Below are 25,837 nucleotides of genomic sequence, written 5' to 3' on the forward strand. Positions count from 1 at the left end.
CAATTCTTTTTTTTAATTTTAATGCATCAACACTTTTTAATTATTTGTGTTGTAACTTGACACGCTGTCTTGAAAGCGTAAACCTGTTGGTGCGATATACTGAAACTTCAGTGAAAAGCAATGCAACAGCAAACATGCCAAATACAATCTGTTCCCATCAAGCCAGTACTCTAACAGCCAAAATGACCAAAATGTTACAATGAAGGACTAACGACGGAAAAAAGAGTGAAAGGAAAGGATGTGAAAAGAATGCAGAAAGAGGAAATAAAGAGATATTCAGGAAGAGTGAGTGTGATTTTGGCTTACTTAAGTACTTACACAATCAATGGAGTAGTCAATCCCCTCTGTGGAGGAAAGAAGAGGGGAAACTCATCATATACTCGTTAATCTCTTCATGTGCTAATGAAAGCAATAGCACCATAGGAGTTCAAGCTGGTACACAGATACACAGAGCATAAAACATTAAAATGATACAGAAAAAAAGAAGTGTTGAGACATGATGTCTCTATTTACACCCGGTACTAACATCCATCTTGTGATCCTTGTTTACATATATTATTATTATTACTCACTTGCATCTCCAATTGATCTCCTGTGTCCTCTTATGATCAGATTTTGACAGGTCTCATTCTGTTACTATATTTATAGACTTCACCACTTCCAAATATGGTTTGAGGGATTCAATCAATGATTTTGAACCCTGTTTACACCCTGTTTTATGTAGCTGCCCACTTGTGATTCTATCACCTGAGATGGATATGAATACCTGCTATAAGCAGAGGCAAAGACAAGAAGGATCTATTCTCTGAGAGTTGTAAATCTAGACATGAAACCAACAGAAAAAAGCATTAACGCAGAGCATCTTAATTTCTACACGTTAATTTACTGTGCATGACTGTACAATGACCAGACTAAAGAAATCGAATCTTTAGTCACGGAGTGCTGACATATGCTACAGATGCCTGATGAGGACAAAATGACACACAACTCTATGTTTAGAAGGAAAGATGAGAAAAGAAAAACCTAATAAATAAAACATTCAAAACTGAATAACCTCCTTAAGAAATTATGCAAGATTTTTGTCATGTGACTATATACTAGTAAATATATACTATAGACTAGTAAATCAAAGTAAAAGTACCTTTTCTACATTGTCTATAACTATATATCATATACTATACAGTATATTGGTAAATTGCAATTGTATAACCATGTATATTATTTGAGATTGGCCATTAAATGAAATGTAATGTAATGTAATATAATATAATATAATTAATATAATATAATATAATATAATATAATATAATATAATATAATATAATATAATACATTTTTTTTTGATGTTTTTGTTATTGCTGCTACTGAAAGTCTCACCAAATCATAACAAAATCAAAAAAAAATACAAAAAAAACTAAATTTTCAAAAATAAAATTTTTATTTATAAAAGTAACATTTTTGTTATAACCCTTTTTGGCAGCCATTACTCCAGTGTCACATGCTACTTCAGAAATCTAACCAAAATTTTCTGCAGCCATTACTCCAGTGTCACATGATACTTCAGAAATCATTCTAATATGCTGATTTGGTGCTCAAGAAACATTCTTATTATTAATATTTAAAACAGTTCTGCTACTTAATATTTTTGTTAAATTGTGATAAATGTTTTTGTTCCCAGGATTCATTAAAAAATAGGAAGTTTAAAACAAACAGAATTGATTTGAAATAGAAAACAATTAAATAGGAAATACGTATGTAAACCTCTTTACTGTCCCTTTTGATCCATTTAATGTGTCCTTGCTGATTAAAAAAAAGCAAAAAACTTTAGACAAAAGTGTGCAGTATAATATGTTTTACATCTATCTCCTTTGTCCTTAACTTTATGACAACTTAAGGTAAAGTGGCACAGCTTACTCCACTCTCCTCTACACTCCAAAACCAGTTTAACAATCTGTAGTGCCTCATAATGCCCTCAGCAGACAAGCATTTACTATACAATGCACCTCTACAAGAGAAGTCAAAGGAGGCTGACAAACAAGAGATGATCAGCGATGGGCAGATGGATCATCTGCCGTTTGTGGGGAAGTAAGCCCTGTGTGATTAGTTCATCTATCAATTTTACCTGTTGGAGCGAAGAACTCCCAGCGTAACCTAGAGCTATTAGAGGTATGTGAGGACTCTAACAGACCCACACGCACAGCGAATGACAGAGGGGTAGTCAATGAAAGAGACAAAAAGTAAGAGAAAAGAGTAGAAAAACATAAACCAGAAAGAAAGGTAACCCAAAAGAGGATTTAGAGGAGCTAAACGAATAACTAAAAGTGGGAAGTTGGAATAGGGATTCATTAGGTCATCACATTATGAGAGATTAAAGTGGGGTTGTATTACCTGTCATTGAGAGAGAGTATGAAGTCTGCTCAGTCTTGCTTGACTCGGCAGTTGAACTCACATCACATGAACTATGGACTGAATCGAGCTGAGGGGAGTGAAAAGAAAATCATTGCTGAAATAAAAGCAGGTTTCCAATAGAATACACCCCTGTTGAAAAATCTTGAGCAGGAGCTAGATGCATAGGACCAGTTTAGGACCAGCACATGATTAGCTAAGAATCATCTTAAACCAGCTCATGGCCAGCTAAGAACCAGCTTAAACCAGCTCATGGCCAGCTAAGAACCAGCTTAAACCAGCTCATGGCCAGCTAAGAACCAGCTTAAACCAGCTCATGGCCAGCTAAGGGCCAGCTTAAAGCAGCTCATGACCAGCTAAGAACCAGCTTAAACCAGCTCATGACCAGCTAAGAACCATCTTAAACCAGCTCATGGCAAGCTAAGAACCAACTTAAACCAGCTCATGACCAGCTAAGAACCAGCTTAAACCAGCTCATGGCCAGCTAAGAACCAGCTTAAACCAGCTCATGGCCAGCTAAGAACCAGTTTAAACCAGCTCATGGCCAGCTAAGAACCAGCTTATGGCCAGCTAAAGGCCAGCTTAAACCAGCTCATGACCAGCTAAGAACCAACTTAAACCAGCTCATGACCAGCTAAGAACCAGTTTAAACCAGCTCATGGCCAGCTAAGAACCAGTTTAAACCAGCTCATGGCCAGCTAAGAACCAGTTTAAACCAGCTCATGGCCAGCTAAGAACCAGCTTATGGCCAGCTAAGAACCAGCTTAAACCAGCTCATGGCAAGCTAAGAACCAACTTAAACCAGCTCATGACCAGCTAAGAACCAACTTAAACCAGCTCATGGCCAGCTAAGAACCAGCTTAAACCAGCTCATGGCCAGCTAAGAACCAGTTTATGGCCAGCTAAAGGCCAGCTTAAACCAGCTCAAAACAACCTAAACAACATCAAAAACAACCAAAAACCAATCTAAAAAACATAATAAACCAGCTAAACAACATAAGAACCATCTTAAACCAGCTCATGACCAGCTAAGAACCAGCTTAAACCAGCTTAGAGCCATCTTAAACCAGCTCATGACCAGCTAAGAACAATCTTAAACCAGCTCAAGACCAGCTAAGAACCAATTTAAACCAGCTAAGAACCAACTTAAACCAGCTAAGGACCAGCTTAAACCAGCACAAACCAGCAGCCATCAAAAAAAACATACCCATCAAACACATACTTTTTCAACAGGGACAATAGCACATTCACCTCCATTTTTAATTGACAAAAATTAGCTGTACAATGTGGTTTTAGTGGTTTATTTTTTATTCATGATTTATTCTGAATTATTTCATTTATAAGACTGTGTACATAAAACTAATAAAACTATATAGGAAATTACACATTTGGGTCAGTTAAACAGTTTAGTAGTCATGAATGCAAACACACTGACCAATAAGAATAAAGTATTAAGTATTAAGTATTAAGACTACTCTTAACTAATCGCTTACTTTCAGCCAGCCCAAGGAATCAGCGGATGTATTTGAACATCACTGAATAAATGTTTTATTAAAAATTGAAAAGAGAGAAATCAAGGCCCACCTGCTCAGTGCTGGACGCATCAGTTGGTGGGACGGGGTGCGTCTGAGTGAGTTCTGTCACTATGGTTGTTGTGACAACACAGCTGCGCTTCATCATCGTGTCAGGCACTGGCTGCTTTCCTGATCAAATAGGAAACTACTATAAGTTAATATAAAAATGATTCAGTCTACCTCTGCTTTAAAAAAGTCACATCTTATCATTTAATCTTTGTTTTAAATTTAATTTATGCTCAATTAGAATTTTTATGTATTTGCACTTAAGGGTTAAGTTTTTTAACACCTGCTGTAATGGATGTCACTGATGTGAAATGTGGGCAGCTAGGGTCAATATATTAAGGTGACAAGACACAAAACATTGAACTACTTTCACTACTTAAAATAATAGTCCAACTAAAATGGAAAATTATGTCATTTTTTTTACTCACCCTATGGCCATTCCAAACCTGTATGCATTTCTTTGGTCTGTGGATGAATTTGAAAAATGTTGGGAACCAAACAACATTGTAGCCCATTGTCTTCCATTGGCTGTGTCCGAAAGCTTAGGCTGCTGACTCGTTGCCTTGCTGCCATATCAGGCAATAACTTAGCAGGAAGTGTTTGTGCTCAAAGGCACCTCACAAAACTGATTTTGGAAAGGCGTCTGATGGCAACATAACGGTTTAATGATTTACAACAAAATAGAACAATCTTTGGTGATAACCAAGTGAATATTTACTTACTATAATACTGATTTCTCGCTACAAGTAACATCAAAAAGTTGGTCAGAAACATACATTTACACACAAACTAACCATCAAACGCAACTTTCAGATGCCATCCTTATTTTTTAAGCTCAACTATCATGAAATAGGATGTACAGGATTGTGGGATATCGAAGGCAGCGAGGGAAACATCTATGCTGCCTTCAAAAATCGATAGGATGAAGGCATCTCAAGAGATAGGCCATGAAGCTTCTTCCGAAGGCAGCATTTTTCAGCTTTCGGACAGCCATTGTATGGACCAAAAAAAAAAAAAAAAAAAAACCCACTGTGACATTCCCTTTTAATATCTTCTTTTATGTTCCACAGAAGAAAGAAATGCATACAGTTTACAGAGGGTAAACAAGTGATCACAGCTTTTTCATTTTGGAGGGAATTATCCCTTTAATTATCAAGAAATTGTTTTATATAAATTGAAATTGAAGAAGTTTTGATTTTTGAAAGTTACAGTAAACCTTCATTGTATGACTGTATGTCAATTTCTCATGATAAGACCCCTTAAAAATTTTATATATATATATATATATATATATAATATATATATATATATATATATATATATATATATATATATATATATCTTACTCAGGTCAGTACTAAATAAACAATAACATGCATTTTGTATGATCCCTCCTGTTTTGGTAAATAATTAACATTTTGCAGATTCTGCAAGGTGTATGTAAACTTTTGACTTCAACTGTATATATTCCACAAATATTCAGAATATTGAAAACTGTGGCTAATATCATAATACTTAACCTTCTGGTTCTGACACCGATAGTGTAGTCGAGGTGTCTTCTTTGCTATTCTCTTCCTGAGGACTAAGAGAACACTTTTTTTCCTCCTCTATTACTTCATTCTTCTTGTCAGAAATGGTCTGTACGTTTTGCTCGTGTTCTGAGGTTTCTAAAACAATGAGCTCCTCATTTTGTTGACTTTGACTATCTGGCTTTGGAGGTGAGGAAGAGACGTTGATTTGAGGACATGACACAGAATCATCCCTCTCTCTGCTGTCACCGTTCACACGTATCAGCCCATCACTCTGTAATAAAAACAAACAACACACATTTATTTAAGCTGATTATTATTACCCAAAAATCAAAGATAATTTACTTGCCTTCATGTCGTTCTTGCGTGAAACACATAAGTTGCTATCTAGCAAGATGTCCAGGTTGGTCTTTTTCATACAAAGGAAGCCAATGGCAACCACAACTGTCATTAGTCTCATCCATTTTTAATGTACGGAAAAAGACATTATGAAATATAACTTCTGTTGTGTTTTACGCAAAAAAGAAAAAGTCAAACAGATTTTGAACAATCTGAGGGTGAGTAATTTATTAGTAATTTATAAGTAAATAATTAAAAATTTTGAATTAGTTTTATTTTAATACTTCTACTTTGGCTTCAGGTATAGTAGTTAAATATTTAAATTTTAAAAGCCAACTATTTAATTTTGTAAAAAGCATTTTATAATAGCATGTGTTTTATTATACAATATTAACAGGTCTATAACTGCCTTTATATTTTTGTAAGATCATCATATAGTAAGATAATCACATTTGGAGGTCCAAAAAGTTTGAAAATCTCTAGCCGTCCTACCTACGTTTTTATATGCAGAGATTTTGCCATTTTTTTTGCCATTGTTAAATGAAATTGTTACATATATTACAGTCCTGGGAAAGATATTCTTGCCTTCACTGATTTGCAGAGGCCTTGGCTGAATTTGGGCTGGCTGTAGGGTTTTGGGGTGATCAGGGGTACAGGCTTCGATGGAGCCGGAGGAACTTGTGTGGGTGCTGACAGGACTTCTGGAGCTTTGGTGGTCTCAGAAGGTGATGGTTCAGGGGTTTTGGGCTGTGCCTGTGCCTGTTTTTGTGTAGTCTTCTGCTCTATATAGACACTGTGGTGTGTTTGGGTAGTCTGTTCAGGCTCTGGGACCTCTGTTTCTACTAAGGTGGTACATGTCAGCTTCTTTTCGGGTTGATGAAGAGGTGACGTGTGCATTGGTGGAGCAGCAGAAGGCAGTTTGGGGAGCTGGAGTTTCTCTAATATGGCATCGCTGATGGTGAAACGGAGAGCATAGCGTTGAAGCACAGCTGCTTTCTCTTCTGGGGTGGAGGCCTTGCAGTATTGTTCATGTAGCTCCTGTTCCCTACGCTCTCTAAAAGAGAAAGAGTGAGATCAATAGAATGTCAATTACATATTTATATATTCATGATAAATGTTCAAATATAAAAAAGTTTTTGGGGGACTAACACTGCATTGTCAACAATTTTCTCATAATTACTGAGCTTGACATACAGTCATAATGATCTGTAGGTGGTGGGTCACACTAAACAAGCTTTATTAGGTGGACAAAATATTATATATTTTATAAAATATAAATATATAATATATATAAAATATCTTTTTTTTTCTAAGAAATAACAAAATATTATTACTACTTACACTAAAGATTTTTAATGGTATCAAAAGAAGTCTCTGTTGCTCATTAAGTATTATTAATCAAAGTATTATTTAATCAAAAACAGTAATATTGTGAAATATTATTGCAATTCAAAACAACTGTTTTCTATTTGAATATATTTGAAAATGTAATTCATCCCTATTATGCAAAGCTGAAATTTCAGCAGCCATTAATCTGGTCTTCAGTGTTACATGATCCCTCAGAAAATCATTTTAATATGCTGATTTGGTGAAAGATTTCACCAAACATCAAGAAAAATTTCTTATTATAACCATTATATAGTTACGCAAAAAAAACAAAAAAAACAAAAATAAAATCATTATGATATCATGATGGTGGTATTGCTCTGACATTTTTAAAATTCATCATCTAAATGAATTTTAATCCAAAAATTAAAAACATGCTCATCATAGAAAGTGTATTTTAGTCAAGCCTAGTGACCCTAAGCCCCAATTCTAAAAGGCAGTTTCACTAAAAAGCAGTCAATTTTGCACTGTGTATTTCAATGCCAATACTTCATATTCACTAAACTCCACGATCTGCTACATCAGGAGATCATATAGATTTCAGTTTGTCTCACTTCTCCTCTACAATTTCTTTGTATGTCTTGATGCTCTTCCTGCGATGGCCAGATCCTCCATCCGCTGTCATTAGCTTCTCCATCATCTTCCTCTCTTCTTCCTTTTTGATCAAATCTTGAGATGCACTTCGCCTCCGATTCTTCCAGCGAGCCAAGTCCTACACACAGAAGCCAGAGAATGTAAACACTTCTGCGTGTGAGCTCATTAAACACGTTCTTGTGTGGGTTTGTATGACTCACGTCCTGCCACTGGTCCTCCTCCTCTTTGAGTTTGTTGTACTGGTTGTGTAGGTGCTCATGTCGTGATTGGCTGTGTGGCCGAAGGTAGGCCATCTCATCTTCTTCATCACGCATGTCAATCAAACTCATACTCCTTTGAATAACAAACAAAAACAGGCATGTTTACAAGTGCTGTAACGCTTTTAGCTGAAGGAGGAAAGGCGCAATCAATGCCAGATTGAAAATAACAACACATCTCTTCTTCTGAGACCTGAAGGCACGAAAATAGGAAATTCTTGACAAAAAAAAAAAAAAGTTATATATATGACAGTATGATGTTAAAGAGGAATGACATGGTTAAATGGAAGAAATGTTAGTGCAAGAGCAACAAATGGTTATTGGGACCATGAACAATACAAGAAAAGTACAAGAAAAATTTATATTTTTGAAAATATAATTTCTTATTGCTCAAGAAACCGTCATGTTGTTCAAAACCCATATTATCATGATACCATATTAATTTTTTGTTGTCATTCAATACAAATCGGATGACTTTGGTGCACATGAGTCATATTTACATCTTTTTGAAGCTTGTAAACTCCAATTTATAATAATTGCATGGAAAAGAAAAGAGAGAGTAGCACATTTATGTTTTTCTCCCTCACACAGTCATAGATTTAGAACGACATGAGGAGTAAATGAATGAATTTTCTATTCTTTTTTTGGCTGAATATTCCTTTAATACAGGGAGCTGAAGTATCCACCACAGCAAAACATGAGAAAGATTCAAACATATGTTATTACATGCATGTGTAGGGGCAGGCTTGACTTTTGAATATGCATGCACAAAGTTCAAGAGAGAGTATGTCAGTTTAGATAATGGTTGTATCTGTGAACAGAGACACTGCTGAATGCTTGTGTAGAGTGCATGCAGCTGCCCAGTTCTGCAGCAACAGTAAGAAATACACAGAAAAAGGAAAAGAAACTTACTCTGTGTCAGAAACACTAGTAGCTCTGAATCTAGAACATTAATGGATAAAAAAACAATGTAAATAAAGTTTTAAAGAACAAAATGGTTGAACATTTAGAACAACTAATTGCAGACCTTTTTTTAAAAAAAATTATATTTTGTATGAAGCCTACCCCTCAAAATAAAATGTTACCTCACTATATTACACACACATTTTATATATATTGTACTGTATATATATATATTTAGAGAGAGAGAGAGAGAGAGAGAGAGAGAGAGAGAGAGAGGAGAGAGAGAGAGAGAGAGAGAGAGAGAGAGAGAGAGAGAGAGAGAGAGAGAGAAAGAAAATATAGGCTGCGTTCACACTTGGCATTAACATGCGACCTGTATCCAGATGTTGTCCACATACACATTGTAAAGGCAAGTGTAAACGCCCTTCTGATCGGAATGTTATCTGATCAGCGTGTCCTGCTCCAGAGGTAGTCAAGGACACATTGTCATCGGATCTCAATGTAATGTAAACGCAATCCACCCATCGAGTCTGCGTTCGCAGGTCGACGTCACGCAAAACCCTGCTCCCTCTCTCCCGAAAGGTCACAAGCGACCTATGAACGGAGGTCACAGCCAGTTCCAAATGGGCAGGTCAGCTCCAAGTCCAGCCTACTTGTGGCGTAAGTCCCTCCCACTTGGAGGTCTCCGGGCTGCAGCGATTACATACTTGAGAAAGACGGAGAACACCTGTGTGGAGCGCTAGTGAGATTCCTGACTTTGCACCGGGCCAATTCTCTGCAGACTTATTTAAATATTGATCGGGAAAGACAGATCCGATCAGTTATCCAGATAGAGAAGTTAGCTGATGTTGCCAAGTGTAAACGCGCCGTGTCCTGATTGATGATCCGATCTGCTTGATCAGATTGCGGTGATCTCATGTTAATTCCAAGTGTAAATGCAGCCATATAGATAGATGAGATGTAGTCTAATTACTTTTTTAAAGTTCAACTAAAATTATACATTTTTTAAATATTTTATATATATATACAGGTCCTTCTCAAAAAATTAGCATATTGTGATAAAAGTTCATTATTTTCCATAATGTAATGATAAAATTAAACTTTCATATATTTTAGATTCATTGCACACCAACTGAAATATTTCAGGTCTTTTATTGTTTTAATACTGATGATTTTGGCATACAGCTCACGAAACCCCAAAATTCCTATCTCAAAAAATTAGCATATCATGAAAAGGTTCTCTAAACGAGCTATTAACCTAATCATCTGAATCAACTAATTAACTCTAAACACCTGCAAAAGATTCCTGAGGCTTTTAAAAACTCCCAGCCTGGTTCATTACTCAAAACCGCAATCATGGGTAAGACTGCCGACCTGACTGCTGTCCAGAAGGCCATCATTGACACCCTCAAGTGAGAGGGTAAGACACAGAAAGAAATTTCTGAACGAATAGGCTGTTCCCAGAGTGCTGTATCAAGGCACCTCAGTGGGAAGTCTGTGGGAAGGAAAAAGTGTGGCAAAAAACGCTGCACAACGAGAAGAGGTGACCGGACCCTGAGGAAGATCGTGGAGAAGGACCGATTCCAGACCTTGGGGGACCTGCGGAAGCAGTGGACTGAGTCTGGAGTAGAAACATCCAGAGCCACCGTGCACAGGCGTGTGCTTTTGAACCAGAAACAGCGGCAGAAGCGCCTGACCTGGGCTACAGAGAAGCAGCACTGGACTGTTGCTCAGTGGTCCAAAGTACTTTTTTCGGATGAAAGCAAATTTTGCATGTCATTCGTAAATCAAGGTGCCAGAGTCTGGAAGAAGACTGGGGAGAAGGAAATGCCAAAATGCCTGAAGTCCAGTGTCAAGTACCCACAGTCAGTGATGGTCTGGGGTGTCATGTCAGCTGCTGGTGTTGGTCCACTGTGTTTTATCAAGGGCAGGGTCAATGCAGCTAGCTATCAGGAGATTTTGGAGCACTTCATGCTTCCATCTGCTGAAAAGCTTTATGGAGATGAAGATTTCGGTTTTTCAGCACGACCTGGCACCTGCTCACAGTGCCAAAACCACTGGTAAATGGTTTACTGACCATGGTATTACTGTGCTCAATTGGCCTGCCAACTCTCCTGACCTGAACCCCATAGAGAATCAGTGGGATATTGTGAAGAGAAAGTTGAGATACGCAAGACCCCAACCCTTTGGATGAGCTTAAGGCCGCTATCGAAGCATCCTGGGCCTCCATAACACCTCAGCAGTGCCACAGGCTGATTGCCTCCATGCCACGCCGCATTGAAGCAGTCATTTCTGCAAAAGGATTCCCGACCAAGTATTGAGTGCATAACTGAACATAATTATTTGAAGGTTGACTTTTTTTGTATTAAAAACACTTTTCTTTTATTGGTCGGATGAAATATGCTAATTTTTTGAGATAGGAATTTTGGGTTTTCATGAGCTGTATGCCAAAATCATCAGTATTTAAAACAATAAAAGACCTGAAATATTTCAGTTGGTGTGCAATGAATCTAAAATATATGAAAGTTTAATTTTATCATTACATTATGGAAAATAATGAACTTTTATCACAATATGCTAATTTTTTCAGCAGGACCTATATATATATATATATACATACATACATACATACATATATATACACACACACACACACACACACACACACATATATACACACACTGTTCAAAAAAAAAATTATTAAAGGAACACTTTTCAATCAGAGTAAATCAAGTCAATTAAACTCTTGGGATTTTGATCTGGGCTGCCTAAGTACATTGTAGGCCCATTGCCATCACTGGATCTATGATCAACTTAGGCTTACGATGCTTTTGGGAAATGCAGCCAAGGTCAGTTAAGTAGCAAAGAGGGTTGTTAATCAGTTTCAGTTTGGCTAGGGTTGGTGTCACTACTGGTAGCATAATGTGATACTGGGACCCTACAGAGGTTGCACAGGCAGTCCAACTCCTCCAGGACAGCACATCAATATGTGCCATTGCCAGAAGGTTTGCTGTGCCTCACACAGTCTTAAAAGCAGGGAGGAGATTCCAGGAGACAGGCAATTAACTCTAGGAGGGCTGGACACGGCCGTAGAAGGTCCTTAACCCATCAGCAGAACCGGTATCTGCTTCTTTGTGCAAGGATGAGCACTACCAGAGCCATACAAAATGACCTCCAGCAGGCCACTAGTGTGAATGTCTCTGACCAAACAATCAGAAACAGACTTCATGAAGGTGGCCTGAGGGTCTGACGTCCTCTAGTGGGCCCGGTGCTCGCTGCCCGGCACCATTGTGCTCGATTGGCATTTGCCACTGAACACCAGAATTGGCAGGTCACCACTGGTGCCCTGTGCTTTTCACAGATGAGAGCAGGTTCACCTTGAGCACATGTGACAGACGTGAAAGGGTCTGGAGAAGCCATGGAGAACGTTCTGCTGCACCTAACAACACTCGACAATACCGGATTGGATGCCAGTACACACAGGCAAGACCTCTCCAGGCTCGACAATGGCACCCTGGCTGCCATTAGGTACCGGGATGAAATCCTTGGACCCGTTGTCAGACCATATGCTGGTGCAGTGGGTCCTGGGTTCCTCCTGGTACACGACAATGCCTGGCCTCATGTGGTGACAGTATGTAGGCAGTTCCTGGAGGATGAAGGAATTGATACCATTGAATGGCCCCCACGCTCGCCTGACCTAAATTGAATAGAACACCTCTGGAACAATATGTTTCGGTCCATCCGATGCCACCAGGTTGTCTCATTAGGAGCACACAAGCACGTGGGGGCCATACAAACTACCGAGTATCATTTTGAGTTGCTACAATGAAATTTTAGCAAAATGTACTAGCCTGCTGCATAATTTTTTTTCACTTTGATTTTTGGGGTGTCTTTGAATTTAGCCTTCTGTAGGTTGTTAATTTTCATTTCCATCAAACGATGTGGCATCCTTTCATTCCTAACACAATACCCAGTCCATATCAGTACACAAAACCATCACCAAATTAGATCTGATGTTTTCACAGTGTTCCTTCAAAGTGTTCCTTTAATTTTTTTGAGTGTGTCTTAATGTATTTTCCAAATCTGATTTCAAAAAACATGTCTGTAAAATGAGTTCTCAACAGCATTTCATATTAACTTTAAAGGTGCTGTAAGTGATGTTAGCCATTTTACTAACTCCCCCCAGGTCAGTCACTGCATTAAACCACATGGTCTTTCCAAAATTCCACCCTCTAATGACACGTATAAGCAAATCTAAACTCTTAAAAATAAAAAAGCTTGCTTTTCACTAATAAAATCCCTTACAGCACCTTTAAGGATAACTATTGCACCAATGAACAAAGTAAAGTGAAACAGTGATAAAACGCAGAGACACAGGCATGGGACACAATCTCTTTCCATGCAGAAATACAAAACTACATTTCAATCAGAGCTGTTTTCAAAAGTAATACATTGGTCCTGAAAGTGCTTTCTCACATTGGGGGGAGATCATCGTCTTCCTGCCAAAGGGGCCGACGTGAGGGATGGTGAGGTCTGGGGGAGGGGCTTTTGGTAACAGTCTCATCTTTAATAAGACTTTCATGTCCCACCACACCCACAGAGCCTGCCTCCTGCCTGTCCATCATCTGAGGGCACTTCCTAGGTGTGTCCTCAGCATCTCTTGGGGGTGGGGCCACAGAGCTAAGGGTGAAGCTGAGAAATTTGCCATGGTTACTAAAGCAAAGCAGTGCTGTGAAAGGGAAGCTGAGGCTCTGTTCTCTGACTACAAAACACGCACCGCCAGAGAGAACAGAGAAAACAAGTGCAAAGAACAGAGTGCAGAAAAATTAAAGGGTTGTCAACTAGGTACTAGTAGACAATATATCAGAAAAAAAAAAAAAAAAAAAAAAAAAAAATATATATATATATATATATATATATATATATATATATATATATATACAGTATACACACACACAAAGATTAGAAACAAAGAGAATAATTCAGTTTTGTGAAGAAACTCCAAGCCAGTCAAATATATTAGTAAACTGACAATAGCCACCAAAAGACATTCATCTCTTCTCTGTACTCGGAAAATCAACTACACACAACATGCTCAAATCCACATCTAAAAAATTATTTAATACCAATTTAAACAATCTCCTTTTGCATTGACACCACAAAAGAAGCATTCAGAGCATTCATGGGCAAACGCTTCATTCCTAAAGGGTCCTAACCTGTCCAGAGACGGGGCTGTCTCTTGCTCTCTGGGCTTGAGGTATGACTGTGATCCACTGACAGGAGGGATTTTGTGTTTGACAGCACCAGGTTTGGGCAGAAAAGCATTAAAAGCCTGTCCTGCACTTGGCTTTTGGTAAGATCCGGTCCTTTGTGCAAGCATGTCATCCTTCTCAAAATCTGGCAGTTGATCGTCATACCCGCATTCATCATCATCATCGTAACCGCCAGAGCGGGTGGCCTTAGTTGCAGAAGAACGCACAATGTCGGGGTTCTTTTCTGTGACTACAGCAACTGGAACAGGTGTCTTTGTTTCTTGGCTGACTGTTTCATTTCTGTCAAAACAGCATATGCTGATAACTAACTTGGAAAATGAAACTCAGTTTGCTATAACGCAATATTCTCCAAGGCCAAATTTAATGAAAGCAGGTTAAAAACAAATGCACACCTACATTTCCCTAAGAACAAAAAAACAAACTTCTGTGAGATGTTGTGTGATTTTTAGCTCATTGCTGAGGTGTTCTGGGTGTTTGCTATTGCAAATTGGCTTCTAAGGAATTCTGGAAGGTTGTACCCTGGCCAAAAGCATTTTGATTTTTAGATATCTAGATAGACTGTGTCTCTTTTCAGTGTAAAATTATGTTTTTCACCCAATTTATTGTCTGCCATGCAAAAAACTAGCAATGCACGTTACAGTATCAGTAATCACCCAACACTTAATATTTATCATTATTGCATATTCATCATTATAATATATTAAATCTACAAACCATAAATAACTAAAACACATAAATAATTTAGATACTTAAAAATAACTACTTCTATATTTATATTTTGACTGCCTTTGCTTTCATGTGACATCTACAGTTATTCATTAAAAACATGAACAATTTAACATCAAGTTTAATCTTTAGCAAATCTCAAAATATCAATTTTCCATATTATACATCATAATGTTATGATGTCTAAATTAATTTACAGAATTTAAAATAACTGATTTTAGTTTTTTATTTAGAGCAGTACAGTTTTTTTTTAATATCAGCTATTTACTGCAAATAATCAGGCTTATCATCAGAATTTTTAAAAAAATATTAAACATTCAACCACTTAGTAACAACACTCATCAGCAAGGTATCATTATATATTTTGCACAAATGGTGCAGTAACTCCCTAACCAAGTATGAGAAAAGCTAAAAGTCATGCTTTCCTTAGACAACACTACTAAAATACAAATATTTTGCTCAAAAGGAAAGAGTATTTTCCACCACGACAGCAAAGCATTATCAACAAAGAGAAGTTTGAGACTGCCAGTTAGTCTTGCTTGTCCCACCTCTGTCCAATCTTGGTTCTCTTTGTCTTTATGCTTCTTTCAATATACTGGAGATCTCTTTCTCCACTCGTTCCTTTCTGGGCTAAGGAAGCTGCTGTGGCACACTGCCTCTTGGAACCTGGGTGCGGGAGGAATCTGTTATATGAAGTCCCGCTTGCTGGCTTCTGTAATGCTCCTGTTCTACGAGCGAGCATGTCGTCCTTTTCTATATCTGGTTGCCTCTCTTCTTCTTCATCCTCTTCATCATCCTCCCTCTCATCCTTTGCTTTCTCAGCCAGTTCCTCCTCCAGCACTCTGTGCTCGGTGGAGGTTAAAGGCCTTTTAAGGTCAAACATAACACGGTTCGGAGGTTCAGGGGGCGTGATGGGAGAAGGCTCAGGGTTTGCATCTCCACTGAGTAAGTTAGTTCATAAAGTGTGAGACGTGGAAGGAAAGAGAAAAACAATGAGTCAGAGACAGAAAAGAAAAAAATGAGGAGTGAGGACAGAATGCAGATAGAGGCAATGCAAGATGCAGTCCACTGGGAACCAAAGCAACTGCATCACAGTTACTCAAAACTACAGAAACACAGTTTATTACTCTCTTACACAAGCACAAACACATATTTCATCTTTTTCCTGTTTCTTCACAGACTCTGAAATTTCAGTCCACACCACCACTGTGGCATTCACAGCTAATTTCTCTCCAAAACAGGGCAAAAAAGTTCATTTTTTCACACAATTTGTGGGTGCTCCAGTTGTTAGCATCATGCTAACAGCCTCACTGCAAGCCATTCAGCTAATTTCCCTTCTAAATAGCCCAGACAAGAGCAGATTCAAGTATCATTCATGAGTCCTATGTTGTTAACATCACAATAACCTCCTTAATCTAAGCCATTCACAGCTAATCCTAAATAGGCCAAAAATGCGAAGTTTTAGCATCATTCAGGGGTGCTATAGTTGTTAGCATCATGCTAACAGCCTCAATTATAAGCCCTCCTAGCCAAAATGAGAACAGTTTCAAGCATCATTCATTCAGTGGCGCTACAGTCGCTTGCATCATGCTAACATTCTCTCAAGGCAAGAGTTCTCCTTCATAAACCCCAGCAAGATGAAATCGACATGCCCTGTAAATGCAGCATCACTGCTAAGATCACTACACACAAACTCCGACACACATGAGGGTGAGTCTCTGTATGTATGTTCAGATCATTTGATAAATAAAACTTGGTTTCTGAAAGCAGGCGGCCCTCAACAATAGTGTAATAGTGTGTCGGTATAGTTCACAGGACCAAATATTACTGCTTGATTCTAAGAAGACAATGGTGTCTAAAGGAGTCATATTGTGAAGTACCCTGCTGAAAAAAAACAGCATATGCTGGTTAGGTATGTTTTGATGCTGGTTTATGCTGGTCCTTTGCTGATGTGGTCCTTTGCTGCTGTTGCTGGTTTATGCTGGTCCTTTGCTGGTTTATGCTGGTCCTTTGCTGGTTTATGCTGGTCCTTTGCTGGTTTATGCTAGACCTTTGCTGGTTTATGCTGGTCCTTTGCTGGTTTATGCTGGTCCTTTGCTGGTTTATGCTGGTCCTTTGCTGGTTTACTCTCAAACTTTGCTGGTTTATGCTGGTCATGTGCTGGCAAAGGACCAGCAAAAACCAGCAAAGGTTCCCAAAGTTAAAACATACCTAACCAGCATATGCTGTTTTTTTCAACAGGGTAAACAATGAAATAAAATATGAACTAATGGTGTGTTCATTGCTGTGCCATTTCACAACTACCGTAATTACTAGGTGACAAACTCGGATGTTATTCAGAGCTGTTCATGTCCTCAATGAATGGGTGTAATCAATACACAAAACTGCAATAGAAGAAGTCATTATGCAGATACGTCATTAATACACTTATAGTTTAGCAGCACATTAGCCATTTATTCAGCTCTGTGATAGTAACATCAAACTTTGTCTTAATTTTTAGTTTTTTCTTGTACCATGACATTAACAAATAATTATAGGAACTGCTATTTTTGACTGTTGTAGGCTAACTGAACTTTAAGAGCTTAACTACATTTTACAGCTGAAGCCACTGTCATTTTGAGTGAATTCGTATGACATTGTGGCATTTAGGTTGTACAAGTCAGAGCTCTCAAAAAGTTGAAAGTTTACAAGTTGTAATTATGAGGTCTAAGAGGACATGAACGCTTTTTTCAAGTTGGAATTTCATAATTTCGGTAATTCCAACATGGCATGAATGCAACTAAAGCCGAAAAATATATATTAAATCTTTTTGGAATACACTAAACAATAAGCAAATTTATATCTTAGAAGTTATTTCTCTTTTATGTTAAACTTTATCTTACCTTTTAATTATATAATTTTATATCATTTATTATAAATATAAATATAAATGTGAATGTGTACACACATAGATATATTTTTACCTTTTCATAATATAAAAAATATAATTCTATATATTTTATTTTTTTATATTTCTATATTATTACATATTTGATCCTCATTTTCCATGCAACATTTACACAGAAGACTTCTGCAGTTTATATTAAGCATTACTTATATATACATATATTCCTATATTATGTAATTGCGATTAATCTCAATTATGAACAGAATATTGCGTATGCTTGTCAGTGAACTACGGCTCTGTGTATGAACTCCCGGTGCATTTGAAAACAGGTGACAGACATTTACCGCTAATCACGGAACCGGCTTTACTGATGAGACACGCATGACAAATGCATGCGATTAATCGTGCAGCCCTATATAGATATATATATATATATATATATATATATATATATATATATATATATATATATATATATATATATATAATATGTATATATAACTGTAGTACTATAATATATACTACTGTATATTATGTTTTAGGTGTAAAACAGCCTCTTGACTAATATAATCAATGACCCTCAGAGAAAAAATATGTGCGCGTTTTGGTCAGTTGTGCCTGAATGTGCATGTATTTATGCTTCTATCCTTCTCTTTCTGTCTTTCTTTCTCTCCCTACCTGCCCACCGCTCTCTTTGTCAGTATGGAGCCCTGCCCTATGGTGGGCACAGCAACAGGTGCCATCGAGAGGAGATATCGAAGCTTCTCTGCCTCGTTCCCCTGTCCCTCTCCCCCTTCCTCATCCTCCTCCTCTTTCCAAGAAGTACTCTCCATCTCTGTCACACCCCCAAATGTTACAAAACGCCGCCGTTCACCGGAGGAATGTTCTCGGCAACTGGCCACGTCGCTCTTGGCAACCGTCATCTTGGAGGAAACAGAGAGGCAGCCTTTCTCAAGACACATCTGACACAGAGGGACAATAGGGTCATCGCTGTTCGCACGCACACACATACATGACACGTGAGTAAAGAAGAGAAAGAGAGAAGAATTAGAGGAGAAATCATGAAAATTAAAATATACTAATGCAGAAAGTCCACGTCAGTCTGACAGTCAAATCAATGGATGGTCTGGACGGGAATTTGTGTGATATCCAAATAAACCCACTGACGCTGATGCAAGCATGGCCTTTTGAAACATACAAAAGGGAAATTACTGAAGGAATGACACACAGCCTTGGCTCTTCACGTCTAACACTCACATGCTCCCCTCCCTCATTCTCTGTGAGCATCTATTGGTTTCAATAGTTGCCTTGGTGATGTCTATTTGCTAGAGAGGGGCTTCCCTCTGCTAACAGAATTTAGAGTCTCACAAAGGCCCACTTTAACAAACATCTCCACAACAGTGTAACAAGACAGAGCCCTATTACGTAGCACTCAAGCCAATGACAGACCAAGCTTCTTGGCTGTAAGCCTTGACTGATTTAAATATATTTTAGGCTCACACGGTGTCTTAACCAGGCGTAATACTTTATCAGCAACAAGTAATTTGTCTGTCTACACTGTCAGCAAAAATACAGTGTGATGGTGCACAATCACAGCCAATCAAAACATATTTGAAGAACATACACCCTTCTTAAAATATAAAAGCAGCCATATAATTCAAATGCAGACTTATTTATACTGCGTGGGAAAATTAGCTGTTGGGTCAAAGACGAAAAGTGGGTTTCAAGCATCAGAAAATAAAATTGTAATACAGCTATAAATTTCATTTTTTTTTCCCCCCATATATCAAAATATACACTGTTTAATTTTATGTTTTTTTCTGATTCATTTCTAATTCATTATTTAGCATGATTTACAGAAGACACCCACTAAAATGTCTAAGTGTAACAAAATTTATAAACCAATAAATCTTGTTAAGCATATTTTAAACGAGAATCATTTGATGACAAATTAAAAGACAAATATATTCTTTGACTTAGTATTTTATATGTTTATTTAAAAATGTAATGGTAAATCAAAGCCTGGACCATTATGCTGAATGACAATTTCACACCTTGGAACATTTCTACCCAATATTCTGACATTTTATTTCCACAGAAGTTATTTGAAATATGAAAGTAGTCACTTTAATTGCATTTAACATGTTTTTAAAGATTTTTAAATGACTTTTATCAATTTAATTTGATGTGGACACTAAAATGGAGATGTCTTGTCTTTGACCCTATTTTAAGTTTGCTATATTATAAAAAAAATTCTATAATATATATTATATGAAAGTGTTATATATACACTGTAAGATAGCACTAAAGGCTTTTATTTGACATTGTCCTAAAAGTACAATAAATTATAAAAATATTTACTGTTATAATAGTATGTAACATTTAACACATTATATTATTTATACCAAATATCCCATTATAATTTGAACTTGCATTACCATTCAAAAGTTTGGGATCTATACGATTTTTCATGTGTAAGCATCTTATCCTCACCAAGGCTGCATTTATTTGATCAAAAAACAATGGTACTGTGAAATATTTTAGCACAATTTTAAATAACTGCTTAACATTTTAATATTTTAAAATGAAATTTATTCCTGTGATGGCAAAGCTGAATTTTCAGCAGGCATTACTCCAGTCTTCAGTATCATGTGATGCTTCAGAAATCATTCTAATAGGCTGATTTGATACACAAGGAACATTTCTTAACAATGTTAAAAAGAGTTTTAATAGTTTTTAAGTAGCTTTGTGGAATATGGGATTTTTTGATGAATGCAAAGTTTGCAGGGTTTAATTTGGATTTGTCTGTGCATGTTTTTTTTTACTCTCATAGATTTAGTTACCATTGCCATGCATTATATAACTGACAGACTGCAACAGTTGGAGTTAAAAATCATCATTTGTGTTCTAGTGAAGAAACAAAGTCACCTACATCTTGGATGCCCTGGGGGTAAGCAGATAAACATAAAATTTTCATTTTTGGTGAACTCAAAAATAAAAAATAACAAATAATTTGATTATATATTTTTTTTAATCTTTTTCTCTTTTCTGACCCCAAACATTTGAACAGTAATGTATTTTGAATAGCATTTTGCTCTTACAACTATTGACCAAGCTAAGAGTGGTACAGTGGGATCACTCAGTGGGAAAATTGTATAGAATTTACATGGAAAAGATTCTGTTGTATGTTGCTTTATTGTTCCATATCTGGTTAGGACACAGTGTTAGACACAAACTGAAAAATAATAATAATAATAAGGTTATATTCTTCTAGAAACTGGAGCTGTCATCTTCTTTATGTGTAAACAAAACACAGAAAACATACAATCTAATGAGTAATAAGCTCAAAGTTTCAGCAGTGTGAAACATCTAAAAATGTCTTGAAGCTTGTTGATGAGTCATGCTATGTCAGGGGTCAAAGGTAAAGGTCACATGTCAGGCACCTGCTCTCTGTATTCATCTTGAGCCTTTGCCATTTCTCCAGGTCTGACTGAGTGATGGTTGTTTGAGCCAATGACTGCCGGGGATCCCTCTGTGGGACAGGCCCACTTTGGCCCCGCCTTCTGGCCAGGTCATCTTTCTTTACATTAGGCATCACCACCCTTGCCCCTTTCTCTCTGTCTGTTCCCTCCTCCTTCTCCTGCTCACTCTCACTGTCTTTCTCAGGGGTCAGGAAGGGGTTGTCCTTGCGAGTTATGATTGACACTTCAGCAGAAGTGGAGTCAGACTCACTGTAGATCAGTATAAAGGATACACTGAGCTAAGCAGGAGCAATGGCTTTTTGCCACACGTGCAAATAACAGATGACTGTAAATATATGGTTTAAATATTTAATTATTTAATTGTAAATATTAAAAGGTTACTTCACCCAAAAATTCTGTGATTAATTACTCACCCTCATGCCGTTCCAAACCCGTAAGACCTTCATTCATCTTCGAAATGCAAATTAAGATATTTTTGATGAAATCTGAGAGCCTTCTAGCCCTCCATAGAGAGCAATGTAACTGTTTCTTGACTGTTTCTGTAAAAAAATCATCTCCTCCAATTGACCGTCTTCTGGCATTATCAACAGTACCACAACGTATGCGTGGTGCTGCTGACGTAAAATTCTCTCAATAATGGCAGAAGACGGTCACTTGGAGGAGAAGAATTGTTGAATAAAGCTGTTTTGTTTTCTTTGCGCACAATAGGTATTATCGTAGCTTCATAAAATATCCATTGAACCACTGATGTCACATGGACTATTAAAAATTTTTTTTTTTAAATGTCCTTGCTATGTTACTGGGTCTGGGAACATTTCAGTTACATTGCTCTCTATGGAGGGTCAGGAAGCTCTTGGATTTCATCAAAAATATCCTAATTTGTGTTCCAAAGATGAACGAAGGTTGTGTTCCAAAGAAGAACAAACATGAGGGTGAGTAATTAATGACAGGATTTTCATTTTTGGGTGAACTATCTCTTAAAAGTATTGACATTTAAATAAAATTCAAACATTAACATTTAAAGAATATTAGATAAAAAAAATCCAACCTTGAAACTGTATATAGCATTTTTTATAACATGATTTAGTTTTTACAAATTATTTATTTTTAGTAGTTTTTTCTTCCATACTTTCAGTCACTTCCAGGATCACAGTCTTCATGTAAAATTTAAACCATGTATAATGTTACAGCTCCTAACAAATTTACCAGTAACATTTTATTTACTCACCAAAGTCTTGGACCCTGTGGTCAGATGTGCATAAAAAAGATCAAAAGTGTTAGAGAGCGTGTCTGTTTTGGGGCACCTGCTATCTGTATTCATCTTGAGCCTCTGCCATTTCTCCAGGTCTGACCGAGTGATGGAAGCCTGGACCAATGACTGATGAGGATCTTTGGGAGGGTGTGGCCCTCTCCCAGTCCGCCTTCTGGCTAGATCATCTTTGAGTGGGTTTGGAACAACTATCTTCCCCTCTTCCTCTCTTTCATCTTCCTCATTCCCCTCTTTTCCCCTGTCTTTTTCAGGATTCAAGAAAGGATTGTCCTTACGAATTATGATTGGCACCTCAGGGGAGGCGGAGTCAGCCTGACTGTGGTAGAAATGTAGCATTATAAGAAACAGAAAAAATGAACCCATAATCCCACAGAACACAGCAACAATACCAATACTGACAACAGACCATTACCATTTACAATGGTATACACCTCATTTCTATGCACAATGCATAATACCTAATGTATGGTATGTAATGTATGGACAAACTCTGTAATCAGAAAAGATACAAGAGCTACAGAGGCAAAATAGAACAACACTACACTACAAAAGTAAAGATATTGAAGACAAACTTGTTGAACTGAAGGTTTGTTTCTTTATGTTCTTTGAATCATTGGGCGGTTTGAAGAGAGAAGTTTAATTTTGTGTTATATCTGCAGTATGTTTTGAGCAGTTGCTGGTCAGTTCTGGGGTGTTTTCCCCCAAAGCGTCATTAGCAAACTATGGCAGCAAGTCTCAGAGATAATGAGTTTAAACATCCCTGACCCAGATTTGTCCAATAACATTGTGTTAGATTTGTCAAGCCAATATAACTAGTCCCTGAGCATGATACCCTATCACTCTCTGTCACAAGCACACCTTATTTTTCTCCTGTTCCATCTTCTCCATCCTCTCCAACACGGCATGCTGGGATGCCAGTCTGATTCCCTCCCATTTTTCTCGGTCCTTCCAGCTACAAGAGCCTGGCAGGAAGTGATGTGCTATTCTGGGTTTAAACTGATTCATTCGTGCTCTGCGAGAAGCAAGATCATCCTTTTGGACATCTGGAACCTTCCGTTCTTGCCTCTTCGTCATCATCTTCCTCATTCGAATCCCACTGTTGTGGAGCAGCGGCGTGCATGAACTCATTGTCACGACGGAGAATGATGTCAGGTGAAGGTGGTTTAGCGTTACTGGCCTCCACAGGGTTCACAATTGGACCTGAGGAGAAAAATTTCGCCATGACAACATTTGAATATATTTTAGAAAAACAGAGTGCAACAGTGTGCTTCCACTTTTAAGCGGCCTTGGGTTTCCGGAAGTTTTTTCCCCATTCATTTTTTCCCATATGTCATAATGACGTAATGAAATTAAAAACAAGAAATTTAAAACTACTGATTTAAAGATGTTGATTTTGTTTGTGTGGAAAAAAAAAATCCAATACCATGCATTATGATTTACATTTATTGCAAAATGGGCAGGCACTAAAGAGCTCTTTTAACATGATTTGCTTGTCATTATTTTTCTGATTGGTGGAAAAATTTCTCTGCAGAATCATGGGTAATGTAGTTTTTACCAAGAATTCCGCTGCTGAAAATGATTATTTAAGAATAAGTTTAAACAATGTTGATATACCATCGATTAACAACCTTGTAGCCCACAGTAGATCATAGTTAAAACTTATCACTCAAAGTAACCTCTCCTGCAGAGAAAATAAATGGGACTGTTGCACTCTATAATGTAGAGATGTTAGTCTTTCCGTACCTGGAGTTCATGCAGACATCAGTCTTTCAGAATAAGCCAAATTAGCATAACTAACATAACATGCTCAACCCAATAAAAAGGTCACACACATATTCTCCTCAGCACAAATTAGCACAGATTCAGACTACTCAGAATCACATATCCAGTTCATTCACAAGCTGACAAAACAAGTCAGTATAACTTCGCACTACACAGCTGACACCAAAATTAAACATTAGCTAAGCTACAAAGGCTAAAGCTAATTCACAACCGTGTCAACTCCATGCTATGATGTAGCTGAAACAATTCTCAGTAGCACAAATTCAAAGCAAAAGTAAGAAAGGGACATTTCCCACACAGCAACCCTGGGGTTAGAAGACAACTCATCAAGCTTTGTGGTTACCAGCACCTATCTTTAACAACTACCCCTACTGTACACACAACTAGTTAGCAGTTTTAGTCACTGCATACACATGCATTCAACCGCTGACCTGTTATATCGCACAGGGGCAGGTAATACTTTTACTCCCGCCTTTTCCAGCTTTCTCATTTTCTTAAGCTCCGCCTCCTCAAGCCCCGCCCCTTTCTCATTCACCCAGGTGGAATTTTTCTGGAACACAAGGCTTCGAGACACGACAGCCTCCTCTTTTAATACTTCTAAACCCTCTTGTCTGTGGGGAGCAATGGGGATTTTCACAGCATTCACCAACACACTTGTGGATAATACAGGATGAATCAAACAAACTCGGACAGATGAAACAGACGATGCTTGTGTGTACTGATTTTTGTTGAGATGTATGATGTGTCTCAGCCATATTGCAACCAGAAGTGGGATTACCAGTCACAAACTGAGAAATCCAAACAAACCAAACACTTACTGTCTATCATAGAGGCTTTGATTACCTGAGAGGTCTTTCTCCTCCTACAGGAGATGTTGAGTTGCTCAGACTCCTCCTGTCTTCCTCTCTGTCGCTCCTCCTCTTCCTCAGGGGAGCAGGAAGGTAGTTGGTCTGGTTGGTCTTGTTTGGCAGATACTGATTGAAGGTGTAGAGCTACGCGAGGCTCTTTGTAGGACACGCGGCGGGCAGACATGTCATCCTTACGCACGTCTGGCAACTTTCTATGCCCAGCGTCACCTTCAGAGTCTGTCAGAAAGATATGGTGAGAGAAAACATGCTTTGTTTTTATCATTTTTTCCTATTGTTATTTATTATTGTCAAAATGTGTGGCAGCATTGTTATAGGGGTTTCTTATTTGTAGATGTTTACAGAGAACCAGGATTCATATTTCTGGGTTTGGTTTGATGCCGCCATCTTACCATCATCTAAATGAGAGTCGAAAGTGGTGAAGTGAAGTGAATGAAGTGCATGCATTTGAGTGCAAATATGTTTAAGCTAGTCTAGAAGAAGTAATTAATCAAGTTGAAGAGTATGTCATAAACCATCACTGTTGCAGCGAATAACTGTGTCTGGGGAGGGTGTGT

At 37.7% G+C, this 25,837-nt stretch overlaps 1 protein-coding gene across 1 annotated transcript; it reads right to left on the reverse strand.

Moving 5' to 3' along the window:
* Window positions 1–84: 84 nt before the first annotated feature.
* LOC109054518 (LIM domain only protein 7-like) lies at window positions 85–25,837 on the reverse strand. The gene is made up of 17 exons (XM_042716666.1): window positions 25,796–25,837; window positions 25,258–25,499; window positions 22,667–22,948; window positions 21,324–21,611; window positions 18,559–18,870; window positions 15,542–15,934; window positions 14,211–14,546; window positions 13,471–13,686; window positions 9,004–9,033; window positions 8,035–8,167; window positions 7,795–7,952; window positions 6,440–6,908; window positions 5,507–5,789; window positions 3,991–4,109; window positions 2,389–2,476; window positions 2,123–2,179; window positions 85–344 (listed from the first exon to the last, which is right to left on the reverse strand). The coding sequence occupies exons 3-17, from the start codon at window positions 22,681–22,683 to the stop codon at window positions 307–309; spliced, it is 2,937 nt and encodes a 978-aa protein (XP_042572600.1). The 5' UTR covers window positions 22,684–22,948; window positions 25,258–25,499; window positions 25,796–25,837; the 3' UTR covers window positions 85–306.

The sequence above is a fragment of the Cyprinus carpio genome, chromosome B1, assembly GCF_018340385.1.
Source record: "Cyprinus carpio isolate SPL01 chromosome B1, ASM1834038v1, whole genome shotgun sequence".
NCBI classification, from domain to species: Eukaryota; Metazoa; Chordata; class Actinopteri; order Cypriniformes; family Cyprinidae; genus Cyprinus; species Cyprinus carpio.

Excerpts from the sequence above, each read along its gene's own strand:
- LOC109054518 (XM_042716666.1), bottom strand. Across the intron at positions 4,110-5,506 it reads ATCGGTGTCAGAACCAGAAG|GAAAGCAGCCAGTGCCTGAC; the intron begins GTTAAGTATTAT and ends CTATTTGATCAG. Across the intron at positions 2,477-3,990 it reads ATGCGTCCAGCACTGAGCAG|CTCGATTCAGTCCATAGTTC; the intron begins GTGGGCCTTGAT and ends CACTCCCCTCAG.